Below are 24,921 nucleotides of genomic sequence, written 5' to 3'. Positions count from 1 at the left end.
GTGTTTACTTAGAGAAAATTTATATTTGACCATGTACTGTTCATTTTAGAGACGTATTGTCAACATGAAGACACTCAAAATACCACGCAAATACGAACAAAATGGTGATTTTCTACTGTGGGCCAAAATTGACCCACATGGTACTACAAGGGGTATAGCGAAGTCTAGTTCTTTCAGTGTTAGGAAGTGATGGTTGACGCAGATTCACTTGTGGCTCAAGCATGTTCTCACATGGAGGGTGCTGTGCAAGGGGGAAGGTCTACTCAGTGACGCTGTGGTTCGGAATCGCCCACAGCAGAACAGGTCCAGGAGGGGAAAGAGGCTGCAGCTCTGGAGCTGGGCGCCCTGCTGGACGCTGGAGGCAGCGCCGTGGTGACTCTGGTGGCGGGCGACACTCGTCTGGCAGCGCACAGGGCCGTCCTGGCCGCCAGGAGTCCCGTGTTCGCCTCTATTTTCAGCCACGGCACGCTGGAGGCCACAGTACCAGACATGGGGGGCCAGTTACTGCGCCATCTCGTGGCCTACATGTATACCCTGCAGGCCCCGCAGCTGGCCAGAATGGCCCCCCAGCTGCTGGTCGCGGCTGATAAGTACGGCTTGTCAGGCCTGAAGGCACAGTGCGAGCAGCAGCTGGCTGCACAGCTGTCTGTTGAGACTGCGGTGGCCACAGCTGTGCTCGCTATTCGGAACTCCTGAAGCAGCCTTAAGAAGGCCGCCGCCGCCTTCATAAAGACTCATATTTTACACGTGATGGCGACAAAGGGCTGGCCAGATACACTGCATTGTCAGCCTGAAGATCTGATTGAAGTGATGAAGCTGCTGTCTGAGCCACCTGCAGAAACCAGGTAAACACAAGACAAGCTACATGTCTACATTGTGCATTCCTATGTAGTTCTGTGTGTGTGTGCGTGTATTTCCAGCTCCTGAGTTTCTTTACGTGTATCTGTACTGCAAAATACACCATCACTGACAGACATTTTCTGATATCTCACGATGCTGTCATTGATTTCTCGTGTTAGATTAATGTTGTTGTTGTGGTCTTCAGTCAAGAGACTGGTTCAAAGGAGCTCTCCATGCTACTCTATCCTGTGCAAGCTTTTTCATCTCCCAGTACTTACTGCAACCAACATCCTTCTGAACCAGCTTAATATATTCATGTCTGGGTCTCCCTCTACATTTTTACACCTCCCCCCCCCCCCACGCTGCCCTGCAATACTAAATCAGTGATCGCTTGATGCCTCAGAATATGTCCAACCAATGGATCCCTTCCTTTAGTCAAGTGCTACAAATTCTTCTTCTCCCCAATTCTATTCAGTACATCCTCATTAGTTATGTGATCTACCAATCTAATCTCCAGCATATTTCTGTAGCACCACATTTCGAAAGCTTCTATTCTTTTCTTGTCTAAACTATTTATCACCCATCTTTCACTTCCATACATGGCTACACTCCATACAAATACGTTCAGAAAAGGCTTCCTGACGCTTGAACCTATACTCGATGTTAACAAATATCTCTTCTTCAGAAACGCTTTCCTTGCCACTGCTGGTCTACATTTTATATGCCCTCTACTTCGACCATCATCAGCTACTTTGCTCCCTAAATAGCAAAACTCATCTAATACTTTAAGTTTGTCATTTCCTGATCTAATTCCCTCACCATCACCTGATTTAATTGAACTACATTTCATTATCCGCCTTTTGCTTTTGTTGATGTCCATCTTATATCCTCCTTTCAAGACACTCTCCTTTTCTTTCATCTGCTCTTCCAGGTCCTTTGCTGTCTGTGACAGAATTGCAATGTCGTCGCCAAACCTCAGAGTCTTTATTTCATCTCCATGGATTTTAATTCCTACTCTTAATTTTTCTTTTTTTTTCCCTTTACTGCTTGTTCTATAAATAGATTGAATAACATCAGGGATACGCTACGGCCCTGTCTCAGTCCCTTCCCAAACACTGGTTTCCTGTCAAGCCTGTCTATTGTTATAGCTGCTATCTGGTTTCTGTACTATTTGTAAATAGCCTTTCGCTCCCTCGATTTGACTCCTGTCACCTTCAAAATTTGAAAAAGAGTATTCCAGTCAACATTCTCAAAAGCTTTCTCTATGTCCGCTAATGTTAGAAACGTAGGTTCACCTACCGTTAATCTATCTTATGCGTTGTAGGGTCAGTATTGCCTCACGTCTTGCAACATTTCTATTGAATCCAAACTGGTCTTCCCCATGCTCGCTTTCTACCATTTCCATTCGTCTGTAACGAATTCGTGTTTATTATTATTCTGCTGTTACTTGTTAAACTGATAGTTCAGTAACATTCACACCTGTTAGAATTAAAGAAGTACTAGATCCAAGTGGGTTTATTACCAGATAGGTTAGGTTAAAAAAATCATTGGAGAACTTAATTATTCGTAGATTTATAAATGGTTTTATCATTATTTGCGGTCATTAGTTGTGCTGAACTGCATATGTGCAACAGCCTTATAGTTTCTGGTGTAAAGTATCTGAATAAGCGGTATATTGCTGTGAAGAGGGCGGAGCTGTATCAGCAGTGGGGTGGACACAGTGATGTGCTGCTCACAAAAGATGTACCGTGGACAACAAGATGTGTAGTGTCAGCAGCCAGGACAACGACCTACAGGCTTTATTCTGTGTGCTGTGCAATTCACCAAAATCTCTTTACTCAATATTACATGTATTGTTGTCTGCTGTCTCTTCTGGTGTTCACAATGAGATACTTACAACCGATATATGCTGCATAAAGGAAGGATGGCGTTGATCAACAATCGCAGCGCAGTTCAAAGAGATCAGAAAAGAATTTAAAACTTTCCATCTCTGATGTTGTCATGACATAAAAATTAAACCTTGGAAAAAAATAGGTGCTGTACAGAAGACGGTCAGACCGATCGCTATTTCCACATCACTACTGCAGTTTGATTTCTATGTTTCTCCTTCACTTTCTATGTTCATTTCTGAAATATACCTACGGTTCCCAAGTAGTAGAGTGTTATTAGATACAGGTCTTAAGATGTGTGCTAGAATCCAAGAAGAAGGGTGCGGTGCTGAATCGAATCATGAGGAAGACATCCATTGCAGGACGTGACACAAGTACGTCTCCAGGAAGCTGTAGGTAATTACTCCTCAAACAGCCTGTGGCCACTTCAGGAGACAACAGACCAGTCTCTGCAACCCAGAAAGATCCACAAAATGCGCAGATCCACACAACGCTTCCCATTTCCTTTCGCCTTGTGTTCCGTTGTTCCAAAGGATATGTGCTGTAATTTGGATATTCCCATTCTCTAGCACGTTAGGATAGGTGGTTTTATTAGTCAAAACACTGTATGTGCTTCTTGGTGGAACATCTGACAGTTGTCTACCAACCTGCCAGCCTTGCTTGTAGTTCTCTATGCTGTTTCTAAAGGCTACCAAAACAACTTCACAGTGTTAGGACATTCCCTAGCCCATACATTGCAGTTACTGATACATCTCCCACAATATGAGTATTCATAAGACCTTTTGTCTCATTATCATTTTCTATATGCTGTATCACTTAACAAATGCACCATGAAATCCTAATGCCCAATAGTTCATACATATTTGCTTTTTGCAGATGTTTTGTGTGTGTGTGTGTGTGTGTGTGTGTGTGTGTGTGTGTGTGTGTGTGTGTACAGTATGTTCAGAAATGTTTTTTAGAGACTTATATGATTTGTAGAGGGGAGTGAGTACTGGAATCCATGTCCCTCCTACGACGGTTTCAGTTCAGATGTTTAACTCATCCACTTCTGCTTGAGCAGCTGAGTTAGGTGTGATGCAGTGCAGTTATTAGATAACAATTCGAAAGAAACACAACGAAAGATTCCTTTATCAGCTAAGCCTCCTTGTTTGTATTATCACTTAAATATTACGTGTTCACATTACTCCAAAACAAAAGATCCAGCTAGCATACTGTACATGCAGAAGGTAATGTTTAAGTGTTAATGCAAACAGATGTGTGGAACTGATAAATGGATACTTAGCTATGTTTACTTTCGGACTGTTACCTAATAACTGTACTACATCATGCCTAATTCACTTCCTGAAGCAGAAGTGCATGATTTAAACATCTGAACTCAAACTGTCGTAGAATGCATACAGCACATTTCCAGACGGTGTTCCTGTTCAACATATTATGTTCTCTCCCCCTCTACAAGTCCTAGTAGTTTGTAAAGAGAATTTCCGAACACCCTATGTATGCTTCCATCACTGGTAGAGTTTCCACTCATCGACCTGATTCTTCTCCTCACTTGTAGCAACCACAGCTTACTTTACTCACATTTAATGACTGATAATGATTTAATGCGTATTTACACAACATTGCATTGTCTCCTGTGTTATGTAACCCATGTCTCCTTAAATTAAATCCAACTCTTTCCTTCGTTCTACAGGAAATCTTCTTATCACAGTCTGATAGAACTGTATATATAGAATATAAGAATTAAACATAATTTCTATTTTCATTCGAATAACAACTCCTGACTACATATCACGCATAAGTGTATGTATAGAATGCTTCTGTTTGCCTTTTTTATCTTACTCATTGCTCAATGTTCGCTAGTTTATTGAGAGTGCTCGTTGGCCAATGTGAAACAAATATATTTACTTGCCTATTTTGGTGACAGTTAAATGTATTAAGGGAATAGCTGCACAGTATCACACGTCTGTATCACTTGCTTCTCTAAATTTCTTTTGGTGCACAGTTCAGAATCTGCTCTTCTGTAATTTACCAGCTGTGCATCCTACAGCCAAGTCCCTAACAGCTACCGATACAATCTGATGATAATGGTACAAGTTGTACATGTAAAGATTATTTCCATTTTTATTTCTGTGGGAATGTTGTTTCTATGTATTTAAACTACGCTGATGACTAGTTGTCATATCAGTTCAACGTGAATGTTGACCTTAGCATGTACCTTTTATTTGTACTTTAATTTACTCAGCCTGTTGTTTGCTAAACGATGCTACTAGTGTGGGGGCTAAACCGATTAGCACAGGGGTAAGTCCTTCATCTCAGAGGACCTCCTACTGATGTTGAAAGTGTGTGTTCTATTAGTTGTGTCTGGACAAATTCTCAGCAGCATTGTCAGCAGTAGGCTGCCCTCTGTCCTCCGTGTGCACTGAGTGGCCACACCCTGTGTCTCTGCACAGCACTCCAGCCACTGGAGACAGCGAGGTCACCCCGACCAGTCAGCTGCACACTGGCCACAAAAACTGCAGCAGGGCTCCTGTTCCAGCTGCAAAGCACGCAACTACCTGCCCCACTTCCACATTTGACGATGCTTCCGTCTCTTTCCTGCGGTGAGTACTGTCGCTATACATGCACTATTTCCACATTCACTATACCACTTATGAGGGCGTTAGCCAAGTGATCTTATCCAAACTCAGAATTTCACTTTATTGTATTTTTCGATAAAATAGAAGTTATAATTGTCAAGAAATGGCATTTTATTTGTTAATTTTGATGTTTGTGTAAGCATGTATCATAGTGTTTCTCGAGATATTTCTCTGGGAACAGAGTGTGAACTACAACCCGTTCAGACCACAGTTATTTGACAAAGGTACTATAAACAACTTTTACTCTCCAAATGTAGTGAATGAATAGGTGTGTCAGGTGAAAGTTATCGTTTCAGTGATGGTTTCCCATCTCCTAAAGTAAATTTGTATAAAATTGCTACATTTACGCATTGTAACTAAAAATATTACTTTAATGAGAATAAATAATAATCTACAAGTTCGTTATGGTCGTCAAATGGAAATGATAATGGGTCATTATGAAGGAAAAGACGTAAAAATAATATCCATTAGCAGAATAAAGTTATGGAATGTCGTAGAATGAAGTTTAATTTTTATGTGATTTCCTGTATTTTTTCTTCAAATTATTTTTTGACATGTCAGTATTTAGTAACAACTGCAAATTTGCGCCATACTGGGCGTAAAATACCTGTTTAACATTTGCAACAAACTGTAGCCTTAACTAGTAGGTCATCCTATCAAACGACCTCACTTGGCTCAAACTTTCAGCTGTCAGTTTTATTTCCATGTTTGTTTTGCAGACACTCTAATTGCGTTTCACAGGATGAACCGAAATAGCACCATTGAATGAATGGCGTCTGTAAGAGAAAGAGGTTCAGTCTGCCACGAGAGCCGAATATGAGACCGTCTGGCAGTAGTTGTTGGAAATCATTTGTTGGAACATCAGCCTCAATGAAACTGGAAGTCACACGTGCAGTCGTGTGGTGAGGCAGCCTAGTAGTAAAGGCGACTGCTTGTGATGAGCGAGAAGTCCGTATTCGACACCCAGTATGGGAGAAATTTTCGGTGGTCACTACATAATGGTCAAGATGGCTGCTCATGTTAATCCGGCAATCCAGCTGCACGTGTGGTCAGGTCGAGTCGTGTGTAGTGGCGTACGACGTCTTCTGTAAACAAATCCCTGCAATTGACAGTGTGTCACAAGTGTTGTGGGTACAGATCTTTACTCAGCATGGGGAAATTTATGCGTAAATGGATCCTGATATTGACTTATATTTATGCAAATCGATTGTCGATGGTAGCAGATAATGGAAGTTGACTTCAAGAAAAACTGTGAGTGCACATTGCATTACATTTGTTGCATATTTAAAGACCTGCTACCTGACATTTTAAAAAGCATGTCATGCATTATGCAATTTTATGTATAATACCGCATTGTTCTACATAACTAGTAAAATTAGTTTTGAACTATAAAAGGAGGGTAATAACAATGAATTTCATAGTAAATTAAATTAGTTGTAGGAAATAGAGTATTAAAAAATGATAGTAATTTAGAGCAGAAAATAGAAACATAGGAAAGGAATGAACTCCAAATATTATTTTACTGTTAAAACAAAATATAACATATAAATTATGGTTTGTGTGCTTGCCATTCCATGTGGGAGGCCCTTGGCAGAAACGTTACTATATGAAATACATCATGAGTGACTACGAGTGTATTTGTTTATACTGTCTATGGAGTAGTGACACTTATTAGATCTTATCTAGGGCATACTATTGCACTATTTGTGTTGCCATGGCTAGATGTAGTTACCCATATTCATGTCGTATGTGTGCTGTTATCTTGTGTGTCTCTGAGCATGATGTTTTTATCTTTAAGCAATGTCATAGGCTGGAGTGGAACCACAGAACTTAAACTTTAAGATTCGCCTCACCATTGAAAGGTCTCTGTTGGATTCCTTTCATGTTTAATTTCTTAAATCTGTTGTCATTTATGGAGTAAATTCCTCTTCTAAATTTACTGTGGCGTTTCTGACTATCTGGGAGGAGACTGAGTAGTGGAACGTGTTACTTTTACACGTAAACAAGAACGATCTGTCACACTACTACACTTTAAAACACAGTTTATATGTAATTTCATGTCACACAGTCTCATACGGAACCTACATCCGCTTTCTTTAGTTTCGGCATAGCCACTCCGCTTACTCTGTTCTAAGGCTTGCAGACGATCATCGATTTGTTCAAATGTACGGCCTAATTCTTTCATAATATCACTTTTTATTTCACTTGCCAGATTGTTTATTCTTTGTGAGATATCATCGGACACTCTCTGCATCGACTTGTCGACTTTATTTGTCTGCTGGATTAGTTTTTCGTCTATTTGTTCGCCTAGCTCGCGGATAGATTTTTCAGATGACTCTTTTTGTTCTCTGAACGATTTTTCAAATGATTCTTTATTTTGTTGCAATAAGGTTTTCATGAGTTCTGCCAAATCAATTTGGTTAGTAGGAGGCAAATTTATTTCTGGCTCTGCTGTGAGCCCGTTCGTCCTGTTTTGCATTTCGTCTGAAGTATTTCCCATTGTATTTTCGGAACTGCCCGACGCATTAACATTCGAAATCAAATTATTATCTCCTTGGTCCATGTTGCTTAAGTTGTCGGACCGCTTACTTTTAGCTTGGTTACGTGTCTGCATTAGTGCAATTTATACCCGGTACGCGACACACTAATCAAGATAAATGTGTCCCCCAAAAATTACGACAGTCACACGAAAGATACCCAACCTAGTACGCACTTTTTCACACGCAAAACAAATTTTTATCTTTGATCGAAACAGTGCAATGTACAAGCGAGAACAAAAAAACACACACACATATAAAACACACAAATATAGAAAACAAAACAAGACAAACAACACAACGCCGATCAACAACGCCGTGAATCTTTTGAACGTCTGCTAGGAAACAACGCAGAAGTTGTTTTAGCGCTGTAGGGAAAAAAATTAAGATTATAACACGCTCGCAATCTAACGTTTCAGAGATTCCAGAGTCTAGCGGAATCACAGAACAGGGTCGCCGTGTGTAATATTGCTACATTAATTTTGCTATGCTGATATCGGTGCTAATTGACAATGAAAGTGGGTTAAAAGCCGTGATCTGTCTGGGGAGAAGTTAATCTTGCATTACTAAGCAACTGTTTCACGACTGGGTATCTAGTCTAGGTTTACCAAGCAGACTAACATTAATGATAATCTTTTAATAGTCATACAAAACCGGTAATATATATATATATATATATATAAAAGGAGAATTTAAATAAAAAGAAAGAAATCAGTTTATATTTGGAAATTTATTTTAAGATTGATCATCGAAATTTCAGCATATTAAATTCTATTCGTAACAAGCTGGTGCCTTATTTAGGATGGTGAAAATCTTACGGAACACATCAAATATGGAGCCAAGATTGGGAGACTGCATACAACCCTGCATTCACAAAACAACACCCAAAGAAATTGAAACATAAGCAAGAAGAAATTAACCACAACCAACAGATTCAGTTTTCACCCAAAGAAATTACGTTCGTAACACAATCCTGTCCGTCATGTAATTACCACACACTGGTATACTAAATTCATATTAACTCTTTGTGAAGTCTTCGCAAAAAGAATAGCTGAGGGCTACTTTGATGATTACACGTGGTCAACTTGGTTTACAGAAAGCGTATAACTCCACAGTAATTTTGATAATTAACATAAATTCGATCGAAAAGCAATTGACAAAAGAAAAACCTTGAACTGGTTACTAACGTCTTACTATTGACCTGATGGGTCAAACAGTTATATAAGCACGTGGTACTGGTCTCGCAAAGTACACCCCACGTGGGTTGAACATAAAGAAAAGTTGCTATATTGAAAATATTGTCAAGACGAGACGTTATAATCACACAAGCATTCGCATTTAAGATTGATCTTAGTTAGAGTTACTGATCAACACGTGGTTCCACTTTACTCACAAAGTAGTAACAAAGCAACAACCGGAAAATAATATGAACTTCACACGAGAATTACACTACGCTGCAATTTAAGATAACCTTAGATATTTTAGAGCTAAACCCGAAATAAAGATGATTAAATTTTCAGTTAGGCTGAACTTAACAAATCCATTGTCCTATGGACTTAGCAGACACGCGCTTAGCCGGAGATCTTACCACTTCAGACGCTCGCCACCGCCAGACTGCAACTGCCTACTGCCGAGCGTGCTTCCTGAGACTGGCTCACAAAGACAAACGGAAGTGGCCAGAGGGGCAGCTTCCTATACCAACATGACAACGGACGGACAGAACCATACTAAGGATAGAAACCTCTCTGCTTTAAGAAAGCGTAGCTACCTGTTCCGACGTTGGTCCTACTGTTCTCTAGCAGACAGCCTTGTCTGCTACCCTCAAGCATGCAACTACAAACACATTTGATCATTCATCCTCTCACACAGAAGGGAAGGGGGATGACAGTATCTTATCATATACAGTATATAACAGAAAGCGGATGTAGGTTCCGTATGAGACTGTGTGACATGAAATTACATATAAACTGTGTTTTAAAGTGTAGTAGTGTGACAGATCGTTCTTGTTTACGTGTAAAAGTAACACTTTCCACTACTCAGTCTCCTCCCAGATAGTCAGAAACGCCACAGTAAATTTAGAAGAGGAATTTACTCCATAAATGACAACAGATTTAAGAAATTAAACATGAAAGGAATCCAACAGAGACCTTTCACCATATAACATATTCCTTAGATGTAATGAGTGTCTCAGTTCTTCAATTAGTCGTTTTCTTTCCCATTTTTAACTGTTGTATTGAAAATGCATATCAGGTAAATGAAAATATCACATGTGATGCCTCCTTTCTTATAGTTATCTTTTTTTGTCTGTTTTAGGTATTGAACCTCTTATGAGTCTTTGTCTAATGTTGTTGCTGTGCTTGTGTCATTTTCTGTGCCCGCACCTACATCAATGTCTGTGGTGTGTCTGAGTTTGTGTCCTCCCAAGGATCGTGTTGTGGTTGCTATGTGCTTGTCTGAGATCTGCCATATGAGTTCCCTCGTCTGTAGATTTCGTGCAGTTTTCTTGAAACCTTAACAGCTGCGTTGCTTAGAGCACACTATTTGTCTGGCTCTCGTAGCATTTCTTTGATGTCGTTATGCTCTGTTACAGATCTTATATGTGTGAGGATGTTGAATGCAATGTCACATGTTCAGGAGACCCATATGCCCCACATGTGCATGTAGTACTCTAGCTAAGGCCCACTCCGTTCAAGCCGAGTCGCAATGTGAACAATGGCACGGCTTGGATCCGTATGCTTCTGATGAAGCTGTACCTGTAAATTGTGGAAGAAGGCCTTTGTCGGTCATCTCCCAGTCCATTTTTTAGGTCTCAAGGTGGCTGTTATTTAATTGACTCATGTCTGCAAAGTTTGCCCCTGTTATTACTGGAATCTTGTAGTGTGTACCCCTCATGACCCAGCACACCGCCGCTCTGTGGTGGATAATGACGTCAATGCGGCAAGACCCCAGAACCACACACAAGGCTTCTACTGACGTGGTGCCAAAAGCACGCAGCATTCTGAGTAGCGTGCTCCTCTGTCCTAGCCTCACTGTGCCTCCATAGGCCACTGGACACAGGCAGTGTGTTTATGCACCTGCTGCGAAGCATAGTAAGGCTCCCAAGAGAGCTGTGTCGTATGTTTGTAGCGCATGCACAGGGCCATATACTGATTTCATTGCTAATGCACTTACTGTTAAAGTCAAAGACAATGTATTTTGCACGTGAACAATGCGTATACATGCCCACAATTAGCAACAACGACCGTATTCAACATGCCTCCTTAATATAATTAAGGCGTTATACAGTAAGGTATTGTGGACATAAGAATTTCTTTATTATTGAAGGGAATATATGGGAGCGAAAGAAGTACTGTAAAGTTTATATTTTGGTACAAAGTCCATAAGTGAATTTAAGGAAACACAACGCCTGCTCCACAGAGATTCCAGTACTGTGTGCTTTGGTGAACCAGGACAGTCAGCCATGGGCATGCATGAACTGTGGATCCAATTTACATTTAAATGTTTCGTACGCCATGCAATACAATTTACACACAGTAATACATAATCATGGAAGACAGAACACTTATTCTTAAGTTACATCACGAACTGGAAACTGACAAGCATTTGCCAAATGTCTTGCATAAAAGTAATGCAGGTGATGTAACACAAGAAGAGGTGCATGCTAACAGCCAACGAGAAGAAAGTATCCAAAAAATTATTAAAGCGACAGACCACAGCGAGAATCTGTAGAAATGCCTAGTACCTCTCTGCTTGAGGTGACAAGCCAACATGCACACCGCAAAACATACGACATTGTTAAACACAGTGTACATACTGTCGAGGAAAAGCTTTAAAATATATTGTATGTAGTATATTATTGTAACTAAAATACTACTATAATGCGAATAAATAATTATGTACCAGTTCGTTATGGTCATCAAAAGGAAATGATGGGTCATTATGAAGGAAAAGACGTAAAAATAATATCCATGAGCAGAATAAGGTTATGGAATGTTGTAGAGTGAAGTTTAATTTTTATGTGATTTCCTGCATTTTTTCTTCAAATTAATTTTTGACGTTTCAGTATTTAGTAACAACTGAAAATTTGCGCCATAATGGGTGTAAAATACTTGTTTAACATTTGCAACAAGCAGTAGCCTTAACTAGTAGGTCATCCTATCAAACCACCTCACCTGGCTCAAACTTTCAGCTGTCAGTTTTATTTCCATATATTGGTGGAATCTTGGTAAAGTACGTAACAGAACAGAAAAGGAATTATACCAATTTATAGAGTTACGAAAACTTGAGAGACGCTATCTCCTGCACCCCCTGCCGATTTGGGGGTTAGAGTAGACCCAAGGTATTCCTGCTTATTGGAAGAGGCGATGGAATGGAGTATCCCACTTTTCAGCCTAATAAATTCTGGTCCCCTTTTAAGGTTTGACCTCGAACTTCCCAAATTCTACAGACGTGCAGACGATTTTGGTAAGGACACCTTACGTGCTGCATCAGATATCCATTATACATTTAGATCTTCACCACCTGTTATTGTCACAGCTGTTCAACTCCGCCAACAATTCAGCTGTTTCGGTGAGGTCACTTTCCAGGGTACATCCCATTCTCCACTGTCCTCTTTCATCCCCCTCACCATAGAGGATTTCTCTGCATCTACTACCCAGCTTGGTAGCCATCCATCTTGGGCAGCTGTCAGGTACCCTCTTGGTCCTAGCCCCCTAACAACACAGGGATCGCACTGCTGATGTCTGAGCTGCATACTCCCCACATTTGCCAAGGAGTACATGCCCATCTTCTTGGGGAATCAGGACTCCTGGCCACAGCCATCGTGCCAGGTGGCCTTTGCTGTGGCTGGGTGGCGCCTGTGGAGAGAGCCTCTGATCAGAGTGTGTGGCATCAGGGCGCACGACTTGCATTAAAGTGCACCAAGTCATCTGTTGTTGGGGACTGGCGCCAGCAATCTCTAAGAAGGCAGGGTAAACTACAATGTTGACAGATATGATCCTGAATTTTCCCCTCCATAGTTACACCATGGGAGGAACAAAGGAGTATGGAAAAGAGAGAACCTTGTTCGCCAAGGTATTTAGTCTGCAGAAGAATAGATGGGCACTGCTTTCTGGCTATAAAGCCTCTACTTTCTTTATCAAGAACCACCTGGAGGACGAGTTTGACGAAGTGGCTGTATTATCGAAAATGACAAATGTGGCAGTCCTTAATTAGACAGTATCGTCAGCCCAGCCCTGGCCATTGCTCGCCTGTGACCTGCTGAGTCATATTCCTCTTTCTGTAATCCTCCATCAACATGGTCCCCCACAACATGGTCGAGGGGATTATTTTCCATCAGGACCTACTCTTGCAATCTGACGACAAGCACCACACCAATTTAGAGCAGTGGGGTGTTCACTTTATTCGGCATATCTATACAGGAATGAAAAACAATAGGGTTGCTACTGGTGCCTACATCTTGCCCTTTGAGGGTGGTTCATTTCCCAAAAAATCAAGGTGATGGTATATCGATGTGATGTAAAACCATACGTCCTACCCCCTATATGGTGCTATAACTGCTGGTAATTTGGGCATATCTTTTCCCACAGCAATTCCAGCACCACATGTTGAGACTTGCGAACCGTTACAACATTCTCTTTTCAAGGCAACAATTTCTACCCGTTATCAAATGGCAAACTTTTGCATGGCAAGAAAACACACTCATAACCAACTTACTGTATAAAACACGTAAGCACGTTGAGTAAAAGCCTTAAAAGGTACTGAATTGAAAAAACACACCACAGTTCTTGCTGGCTATAAACAATATAAAATAATCCACTACGGCATACATTAACAACCTTGCTTGATTATAGCCATAAATACATAAACACAAATTTACATAAGTTAGAGCTTCCAGATGAGCAGGAATTCCTTATCCAATTGACTAGTTCTTACTACGAGGAAAAAGGAATTTTTTTTTCTTTGTAGGAGTACCTTTTACATGTGAGTCTAGTAATACCAGTTATGGCAGGCGAGAGAATGGATCACTCTTAGTGCCTTGCATTTTAAACAGTACAACCATTAGTGCCTTAGACTTTCACAGACATAGCAGAGGCTAACAGTCGAACAAACCCGTAGGTGGCCGGCCACGGTGGCCGGGCGGTTCTAGGCGCTTCAGTCCGGAACCGCGTGACTGCTACAGTCGCAGGTTTGAATCCTGCCTCGGGCTTGGATGTGTGATGTCCTTAGGTTAGTTAGGTTTAAGGAGTTATATGTTCTAGTGGACTGATGACCTCAGATGTTCAGTCTCATAGTGCTCAGAGCCATTTGAACCAAACCCGTAGGTAAGCTGGGAGAGGAAAGAAGCAATCCGAACCACAGATTTAATCTGACTGCCCCCCCCCCCCTCTTTCGTCCTCAAAAGGGGACAAACGGACTACCCTTTCTAATATTACCACCTTCCCGCAGGTGGGCAGACGAGAATGAATGGCGGGAAACCCCCAAAATATACGGTTGATATAATTAACAACAATAAGTACATTGTATTCAATTAAACTTCATAAAATCTGTAACAATCAATACGCAACTTCTGGTGCGTTACGACTCCCAGGGTGAACCAACGCTACACCTCTGCCGAGCCGCCCGCTGCCAGCCATTTCAACGGACACAGGAAGGTGCGCCGATTTTCAGATCCTCCTCGCCGGTCGACAGCGTACGGCCGAACTGCAAATTAGGCCCCTCGCGACTCACGCTCAGGAAGATTCCTTTCGCGACGAGCAGTTAACGCAGCATACCATGGAGCCACTGCTCGTGTCGCTTACGCTGATGCCGTGGTCTGCGCGCTGTCCCTCTGGCAACAGCAGAGAAGTCGCTTCTTCATGCCGCAACTGCAAACTCTCCACAAGAGCCCATACAGCCACATCATAAACCCACGCGAACAGCCCATTTTTCCCCTTTCCCTCTAGAGGGAGACACCGAAGCCTTCAATTGCAACAACAGCACCACCGCCAGAGAAAGGAGGGCGACTGCTTCACGCTACGTGCTGTGGCGCGCTTTTCAAAGCTAACCTTACTATGGCTCACCAGTGCTCCCAAAACCACCAGTCCCTAGCAGTTCCAGGTCTGAGGACGAGGTGGAGATCGTAGAATCCCTCAAGGTCCTAGATCTTGCTGACGCTTCAGATGCAACAGTCCTGGATACCAGCACTCATGGTGACACTGAGGCATAAACTGTCTCCTTGATCCCTTCATGCATTCCCAAATGTCTGACTACCTATTATTCCAGTGGAACTGCGGCGGTTTTTTCTCCCACCTCGCTGAATTATGACAACTTTTAAGCATTACATTTGCGTTTTGCATTGCTTTTCAGGAAACGTGGTTTCCTGTGATGTGGACCCCAGCCCTTTGTGTCTGACATGGGTACTACAAAAATTGTACTGACTGTGACAGACTGCAAGGTGGGGTCTGCATCTATGTCTATGTCTGTAGCGAACCTATGCCCCTTGAAACACTTTTGGGAACTGTGAGGACAATGCAGGAAATTACCATCAGCAATATATACGTCCCTCCAGACGATGAAGTTTTGCACCATGTATTAGCTGCACTAATTTCTCAAGTCCCACCCCCACCCCCACGTTTCCTACTTCTGGGTGATTTTAATGCCCCTAATCTTGTTTGGGGTGGAACCAAGATTGCTGCTGTGGTAAGGCTTTCAATGATCTACTAACTCACCTCAGCTTTTGCCTCCTCATTACGGGTGCCCCCATTCTCTTTAGTGTGGCATATGACACATACTGAACCATTGATCCCTTGGTTTGTAGTCCTGGTCTGCTCCTTTATATCCACTTGAGATCTCATGACGACTTGTGTGGTAGTGACCACTTTCCACTCTTTCTGTCCCTACCCAGCATCGCCTGGACACTTGCCCATATGGGCTCTTACCAAGGCTGAATGGGATGCTTTCAAGTGCACTATAACTGTTGAATCTCCTTTGTATGGGACCACCATTACTACCATTGTTGCCCAAGGTGAATCTTGAATCCCTTGTTCCTCAAGTTGCCCCAGTGGAAGTCAGTACCTTGGTGGTCAATCAAAATCGCTGTGGCCATTAGAGACTGTAGGTGGGCCCTTCAACATCATAAGTGCCATGGATTGCTAGAGCACGTCATTACCTTCAAACAGCATCGTGTCCAGGTCTGTCAGCTCATTGAATGATGGGAGTATTGGGAATGATACATCTCCACCATTGCACAAAAACCTCTCCTTCCCAGGTCTGGGCCAAGCTCAGATGCCTTTATGGATATGAGACTCCTGCAGGTATACATGGAATTTCGAGATGGAGCTGTATATGCCGATCCACACATAATTGCAGAATGTCTTGTGGATCATTATCTTCGCACCTCTGCATCTGAGAATTAAACAGTGGTGAAACGACAATTCCTATCTCTCACTCCACACCAATCTCAGCCATATAGTGCTCCCTTCAGTGAGTGGGAATTGCTCAGTGCCCTTGCCAATTCTCTTGACTCAATCCCTGGGGCAGACCACATCCATTCCCAAAAGCTTAAACGTCTGTCAGTGGATTATCAGCGCCACTTCCTTGCCATCGTCAACTGAATCTTGAGCGATGGCGACTCCCCATCGCTGTACCAGGAAAGTATAATCATCCCAGTGCTAAAGCCTGGTAGAACCTGCTAGATTTGGACTGTTATCGTCCTATCAACCTCGCCAACGTTCTGTGCAAGCTGCTTGAATATATGGTGAGCTGGCCATTGTGTTGGCTCTTCAAGTCTCAGCGTCTTCTGGCTCCCTCCCAGGGCTTTTTTTGGCGAGTTCGCTCCACCACTGAAAACTTACTCTACCTGGAGACTGACATCTGAATGGTCTTTTCCCGGCGTCAGCACCTCATTCCCGCCTTTTTTTCGTACGACGAAAGCGTACAGTATCACTTGGTGACACCACATCCTCTCTACTCTGCATGAGTGGTGTCTTTGGGGCCCGCTCCTGATTTTTATACGCATTTCAGAGCTCGAGCTGGTGCCTCACACTGTTCGCCTCACATCCAAGAAAATGGGGTCCGACACGGCCCTGTCCTGAGCGTTCCAGTCTTATTAATCATCGTTAATGGTCCTCAATATATCCCCACCTATATGCTGATGATTTTTGTATTTCCCTTTGGTCCTCTTCTGTTGGTGTGGCTGAACGTCGACTGCTGGAAGTCATACAAAAGGTGCAGCAGTGGGTCCTCACTCACAGGTTTCAGTTTTCAGCTGCCAAGACTTGTGTCATGCCCTTCTGTTTTTGTTGTACTGCCATCGCCATCTGGAACTTTACCTTGATGACCAACTACTTAAAATAGTGGAGACATTCTGTTTTTTAGGACTGGTCTTTGATACTTGCTTAACTTGGCTTCCCCATCTTCGTCAGCTTAAGGAAATGTGCTGGCAGCATGTTAATGTTATTCAATGCCTTCACCACAACGAATGGGGTGCTGGTCGCCCTACACTGCAGCAGCTGTGCAAAGCACTTTGCAGTCCCTTCTTTTCTATGGATGCCTGGTGTGTGGTACTGCATTGCCCTCAGCATTCCAGCTGCTGGACTCTATACACCACTGTGCGACAGGAGCTTCCCAAACCAGCGTCCTTGTAAAAGCTGGTGTTCCTCCATTGCGAATTATGTGACAGCAGTTGCTTGCGAATTATACTACCCTTATTCATTATTCGCCTTACCATTCAAATTATGATCTCCATTCCCTAATATGGCTATCCATCCCTGACAACTGCAGCGCAGATTGGGGATGCCAATTGCAGTTTGTGTTTGCTTCTTACTGACCTCGACACTTCCCTTCTATCACTTTTCTATGTGTTCTTCGTGGTCCATATCACAGCCACTGCTTCGTCTGGACCTATCGCAAAGCCCAAAAGGCTCATTTCCACCTGTGGCCTCCACTGGCAGTTTTTCTCTATTCTTGGTGAGTTCCAGGACTCAGAAACAGTCTACACAGATGTCTCAATGTCTCTTGTTGGCTTCGCTTATGCTCACGTTGGACATGCTGAACAGAGCTCCTAGCTGGATTGCTTCAGTGTTTTCACTGCACAGTTGGTAGCTATCTCTCGTACTCTTCAGCATATCCATTCCTGCACAGGTGAGTCCTTCGTCATCTGTAGTGACTCCTTAAGTAGCCTACATGCTCTCAATCAGTGCTTCCCTCACCACCCTTTGCTGTTAAATATCCAGCAGTCTCTTTGTGCCCTTGGCGACAGCTGACATTCAGTGACCTACATTAGGACCCCAGGACATGCTGGGATCCTGGCAGTGAACTTGCTGGCAGGCTGACCAAACATGCTACCAGTAAACCAACTCTGGAGATCTTCCCACTGAAGACTGATATCCAGTTGGTTCAATGCTGTAAAGTTTTCAGGATCTGGGATGTTGAATGACACACGGTCAGTACACCAAATAAACTATGTGTTGTCAAGGAGAATACGAATCTGTGATAATCATCCATGCAAGCCACTCGCTGGGAGTCTGTTGTCCTTTGCTAACCCCACATCAGCCGCACCTGGCTGACTCATAGACACCTCCTCCGTCGCTAGGACGTACCTCAGTGTTGCTGTAGGTCCCACTTAACTGTCGTCCTCATCTCACAGGACTGTCCTAGTTTAGCTGCTCTGCAGTGGACTTTTAACCTTCCCATCACTCTGTTAACGGTCTTGGGAGTCAATGTCTTAACGGTTGACATCGTTTTACGTTTTATTTGTGAGGGGTTTCTTTATCACACAATCTAATGGTGAGCATCTGGCTTTTTCTACCTTTATTGTAACTCTTCCTCACTCTTTCTTTGTTGTTTTTTAGCCTTGGTGTTCGTATTTTCCCTGTCCAAGTTCGTCTAGCCTGGTCTTTAAGGCTGGAGGTTTTAGTGTGTTGCAGAGTGGCTCGCTTATCCTTTATTCCTGTTGTGATCACCAAGTCCTGGCCATCTGCTATATTATCCTGATACCATCCACTGTTTTTTCTTTTAGTTTACGTTTTCCCCTTTTGTTAACCTTTCTTGTTTTCTTCTTCAGTGTGGTCTCGAGTCAGCCTTTCGCCTTTTACTTTCCCGAAATCGTTTTGGTAATGTTTTTAACCCGAGAACTGTTTGAATGTTGGGAAAGGGACAGATGACAGCGTAGTTTGATCCCTTTACTCCCCCACACCAACCAACCAACTAAAACTGCTTCTCATAAAGAATCGAGCTCAATGCAGTTTTCGTAGTAGTATAGCTAGGAACATGTCAGATCTATTGCCAGAATGTACAGATATATTTTATATCAGACCTCAGCTTGTAAATCACATCCAGCGAAAATGATAGTTGGGTTTGACAATGCATATGACTGAGTGAAAAACAATTTTTAATATGACTGTGAGCAAAATGCGATTTAACAGATGAGTGACTAACATGATATACAGTGTTATAATTAACGAGGCATCCACAGTCATCGTTAGTCAGCACCTTATGACACCACTATACCCAGATTAGTATGGGATGGCTGCTGCCAGCAATATCACATGCTTCTGATTTTAAATCACATCTCGTAATATGACAAGAACTTCAGGTTTCCAAGATGAAGAGGATATGTAAGGAAAATGCTCATAAATCAGTTTGCAGTTCAACAGGAACTAAAATTTGCAGAAAACTGCACACATTTGAACAGCAAGACCAGTAATTGACTACGAAACAGTTCCAGCTCATAAAACTAGCCTAAATATCATCTCCATAAATGTAACAGACGAGAGGATGCTTGCGGATCTTATGTATTTTCCCACAATTTACAATACGGTTTGAGTTAGTTAGGAACATAACCGTATGTCAGTGCTTGAAAGGGTAGACGGCTGTGACACAAAAATTACTTATAAGATACAAGTGGTGACTTTCATGAAGACTTATACCATTGGTAAAAGTGTTTAGCAGTAGTATTTCCACTGTCCACAACATTTCCAACAGAACACAGGCAGTTGTGTATTCCTTCATGTGTAATGACAGCACCTTCAAGACCATCTTTAGTGTTACAATGCTACAGGACATGCAGATGTTGGATCTCAAGCCATGGAACTGAACGTCACGAAAGACAAGAAATTACTGCTATGTCCAAATGCATTCTCATTCCATATGAAGCATCTAGCAGATACACTTCGATCAATGTGGATCTAATAAATCACAAGCTAGATTCTGTTCCCGAGTTTTAGTTGGACACAGTTTTTTTTTTCAGGGAATAATCTAAATAATCCCTTGCTGACCACAAAACTCAGAGCCAGCAGGAAGGAGGTAATTTGTGATAATTATACAGTTTCCTATCGCTCCAAGTTTACTTTGCCTGCAATTCTGAATAGTATACAAACGATGAATGGAGCTGCATGGTGGAAAAAACATGTTCACCAACAGAGCAACTTACAAACACACGGAATTCAAGTGCATTCCTAAACCGAAATATACTGATCACCAATGCACTAAATCACTATTTTAAAGAAAAGAAATCCTATTAACTGTCTCTCAAAGTGAAAGATTAAAAAATCTGTTAAAGTGTCTGTTCATGCTAAGCAGGAAATCTAACTTGCGGTCGTGATGTGAAACAAAATTTAAACTGTCACTAATGTTCATTACATTACTTTGCAAGTTCAACTTTTCTCAGTGGTTTTCCAGGACATCATTTCACATCAGTGCATGTTCATTGTTCTCAGTGTGATTGGCTTCTTCTTTCTTAGTGCATTAGATTAATTTCACTTCAATTATTGCTTATGGCACTTACTGTCTCTCAAATGGTTCAAATGGCTCTGAGCACTATGGGACTTAACTTCTAAGGTCATCAGTCCCCTAGAACTTAGAACTACTTAAACCGATCTAACCTAAGGACATCACACATATCCATGCCCGTGGCAGGATTCGAACCTGCGACCGTAGCGGTCGCGTGGTTCCAGACTGTAGCGCCTAGAACCGCTCGGCCACCCCGGCCGGGTGCCTCTCAAAACTACTTACTATAACTGAATTATATTTTTATAGTAGGTTTGTGTTCCTGCTACTTTCATGAGGTGAAACATTATTTTTCAACACTAGAGAGGAAAAATTATGTGCCAAAATTATAAATGAAAAACATTGTTTTGAGAATCATTCAGCTAAAAGTCCGTTAAGTATAACAAATTTTTTATAAAGTCATTCATACATTTCAGAGTGAATCATAAGTTACCCCATTTCCTGTTAGTATTCTACGTACAGTAATCCATATGCAGAGAGCAAACTTTAGATTTATGGGAGCACAGTCAGTCCCATGGTTTGAGATCCTACATCTGCATGTACTGTAGCATTGTGACACTAAAGGCAGTCTTGAAGATGCTGTCATTACATAGAAAGTGACACACCACTGGCTGTGTTCTGTTAGGAAAGTTTTTGTGCAGTGGAAGGACTGCTGCTAAATACTGAAAGAATTGGGAGTGACTCATTATTACTAACAAAGTTTATGTAATATTTGTCAAAAATATGAGAGAAAATGCTAGGAAAGCTTATGACGTGTAGTTTTCATTTTCATGCATGCAATTTTGGGCATGGTTTGCAGGTCTCCACCATATCCATTGTATCAGTGCTAGGAACACCACTTAACAAATTGCCTGCTACCCCATACCCCATCAGAGATCACTCGAGCATAGGAGGTGGCTGTCTTCGGTTCACAGCTAAGGCACGCCCATGCTGGGTGGTACCACTACCAGCCCCAATAACCACACACATGAAAGGCAGAGACTCATCAGTCTGCAGAAGTTGTGTGTGGCTGCTTCAGCAACAGATTTAGAGTACAGAGTAGCGGATTATTTTTCAACAGCGAAAAACTTTGTGGCACAGAAGCCCACATACGACTGATCTAACAGAATATAGACTTGCACCATCTTGTCCATCCAGAAAATCTGTTGGATTGGAGGAGAGGGGATCATGCACTGGGTGTACTCATGAGGCAACGAACTGTAATTAAAGTGGGGATTCCATAAAATATTCAGTAGTAATGAGAAACCGTAGTAGATTAAGTGTCTTAAATCGTCACTGATTCTGGTCACGTTATAAATGATTACCGTTAAAGTACCAGTAATGATAGATTAACGCCTGTTTGTGAGGCAGCTTCAACAGCTCCGTATTAAATTGCCCAAACAGTTGAGAGTCTGGCTCTCATCTGTAGGAGTTTTTTGAATCTGGAGATGTGACTTTGACGTCTGTCAGTGATCTGTGCATTTAAAAACTAAGTAGCACTACTTCAAACATTCAGTGTCACACCGTGGGTACACCTTCACCAGACTACACACACACATACACACACACACACAAAACACACACACACACACACACACTCAAACATGTGTGTGAGGCAAACATAAATACACTGCCTTCACCCGGACCACACCAAGTTAAGCACTGTGGGAGTCAGAAGGGCTTCAGAGCTGTTGGTTCCTGTACAGTCATTCAGGATTCACGTCTGTTTCTCTCTATATAGAAAAGATCCATTATTATCTCATGCAGTTATCAGAACTATAAAATGAGTTTTGAGTATGTCAACTGTATGATTTTCAATAGAATAAGCAACATTTGCAAATCTGTCTGCCCAAAATATTTCTAGAAAAAGGAATTATGTATTTTATCGATCAGCGGGTATTGGATTCATTACTTTAATACGTCATTTACCAGAATAATGGAAATAATTACTTCTTAATTTCAAAATATGTTACTAAATTTTTCTTCTGAGCACATTCCGCACAGTGCGTTGTATCAGCATGTAGGTATTTTCGTTTAGACCCGTCCTAGCGAGATTGTCGCATGTAAATTACATACTGCAGCACTTTCCAGGAAACAAGATTTACTTTCCAACGGTTGTCATATCGAGACAAGTACATTAATTTACTCTCATGATCTCGCTGTCGCCTTAAGGCGCATCACAGCCAGAGGAATATAAGACGGAAGTTTCTCTCTCTCTTTCTCTCTCTCTCTCTCTCTCTCTCTCTCTCTCTCTCTCTCTCTCTTTGTCTCTCTCTCTCTCTCTCTCTCTCTATGTGTATGTTTCTGTGTGTGTGTGTGTGTGTGTGTGTGTGTGTTAGTTTGTGTTAGTTCTTGTGTGCATGTGCATCTGTCAATGAGTGTGATTATGTGTAGGGGTAGAGGAGTCCAGTTTGGTCTCATTGCTGTATCCGAAACGTAACTACTAAATGGTTTCCTGGTTAACAGTAGCTTTCTCTGTTTGACGAGTTTGTGTCAAGAAACTTGTTGATAATTGGGTTTACTTTTGTTCCTGTAATAACAGAAACTTCTCTTTAAATAGCAGGAGACGTCATTAGCATTATTTGTCACATTTGCAAGTGTCAGAGAGGACTGCTGCACACAGAGACCTAGTAATGGCTGAACGAAGTGGAAGGCAACAACTTCTATAACGACTGAATTCTAAGGTCAAAAAACTAACGATCACGAATTAAAGTGACAAAATGTGATAACTTTGTATCTTGAGAGTTGGAGTGTAGGAATTTTTTGTGGAGAGTGCATGAAGAATTTGAGGGGATGACGTAACTGTGCATCTGTATGTTAATATAAAACAACTTTCTCAGAAGGGAGATTTATCAGTTGTCAGAGAGATGAGTTTTAGAATTGGTTACAGTTGTACCACTCTGATACGCTTCTTCATTAGAAGTGTGTGTTTGAAGGAAACTATGAGAATTTCTGTGTTTTATGTAGGACCCTCTCTGCAGCGGAGAAAGGCAGGAGGCTGATCAAGGCAGCTAACGATGGCAGTGCAAGAGCTGCAGATGGTGCTGGCAGCTGGGGCTGATGTGGGTGCGACGGATGGAAACAAGAATACTGCCCTGCACTGGGGAGCCTGGGAGGGTCACGTGGAAGCGGCGAGCTGTCTGGTGGGGGCTGGCGCGGAGGTGGGTGCCGGGAACTGGGTCCAGAACACGCCGCTGCACTGGGCTGCATGGGGCGGCCGGCCGGCCGTGGTGCGGCTGCTGGCGGCGTCCTCTGCAGACCCCAATGCCAGGAACGTGGACGGGGACACGCCGCTGCACTTCGCGGCCGAGCATGGCCGCACGGAGGAGGCGACTGCACTACTCGATGCAGGTGCTGACAGCGGGGCCAGGAATCACAAGGGGAAAACCCCAGTGGACCGCGCCAGGCAGTTCAACCTCCAACACTGGATAGACAGGATAACACGAGACTAGCACTACAATACACACCTCTGAAGTAAATAGAACACTGCTCTAGTAAAATCACAGCAGGAACATCAATCATCCCCAAGGAAACCCCAGAGGCTTTGTTTGTGTCTCAGAATACTGTAATACAGTATCACAGTAGCTGTGGAAAAAATAACAATGATTACTCAAAACAAACCATTCCTCTTACAATACCATAGAGATATTACAGCACTTCTTAAAAACATATTTTCTTACTTGCCAAGGACAACCATTTACAAGAGAATCACACTCACTAATTATATCCATGCCTTCGGAGATGCAAATGTGTTCACAATGCAACAATTTCCAAAATTCTTGATAAAGCATACACCCTCAGAAATTTTCATTGAAGGAGTCCACATACATGAAAATAAATCATCTTTGGTAAAACAATCACGAACTGGATCTTCCATGTGGTATGCTGCACAAAGTGGAAACCGTAAGATCACGACAACTTAAAGAAATAAAAGGTAAAATATTATTAATCTGGCCTAAAGAGTCAATGTAACAATATATCAAAGAATGCTCAGAGCTGTATCCCATCTAGAGTAATTTAAGATTATGTTTACATGTTATTCTAAGCCAATTACATACATGAAAAACAGTTTTGCATCACCCCAGTTCCCAGAACTCCTGAAGATAGATGTTGACTTTGGCTACTGTATCACAGACACAGTCTATTTTACTGTTCAGAGTTGTCTATACCCACCCAAAGATGTAAATAACCATGTATGAGCAGCGCCTAGTAGACAGAGGGAGACCGACAGCTGATCAGTTCCAGTCATTCCACCAAAAAGGAGGTACATGG

General features: G+C 42.2%; 2 protein-coding genes across 2 annotated transcripts in view; both read left to right on the top strand.

Moving 5' to 3' along the window:
• Positions 1–696, top strand: part of LOC126426495 (protein roadkill-like) — a 49,285-nt gene extending 48,589 nt beyond the window's left edge. The window contains exon 3 of the mRNA XM_050088404.1: positions 296–696. Coding sequence (XP_049944361.1) covers positions 296–696 — 401 coding nt within the window. The remainder of the gene's footprint in view (positions 1–295) is intronic.
• LOC126427324 (ankyrin repeat and SOCS box protein 8-like) lies at positions 248–24,403 on the top strand. The gene is made up of 3 exons (XM_050089633.1): positions 248–845; positions 5,180–5,329; positions 23,617–24,403. The coding sequence occupies exon 3, from the start codon at positions 23,667–23,669 to the stop codon at positions 24,099–24,101; it is 435 nt and encodes a 144-aa protein (XP_049945590.1). The 5' UTR covers positions 248–845; positions 5,180–5,329; positions 23,617–23,666; the 3' UTR covers positions 24,102–24,403.
• Positions 24,404–24,921: the final 518 nt, after the last annotated feature.

This window comes from Schistocerca serialis, chromosome 11 (assembly GCF_023864345.2).
Source record: "Schistocerca serialis cubense isolate TAMUIC-IGC-003099 chromosome 11, iqSchSeri2.2, whole genome shotgun sequence".
Lineage (NCBI taxonomy): Eukaryota > Metazoa > Arthropoda > Insecta > Orthoptera > Acrididae > Schistocerca > Schistocerca serialis.
The sequence above is the reverse complement of the archived record's forward strand: the minus strand, read 5'-3'. Positions and strand labels throughout refer to the sequence as shown.

What these genes read in the sequence shown, in the direction of transcription:
- LOC126427324 (XM_050089633.1), top strand. Translation starts at nt 23,667, where the DNA reads ATGGCAGTGCAAGAGCTGCAGATGGTGCTGGCAGCTGGGGCTGATGTG.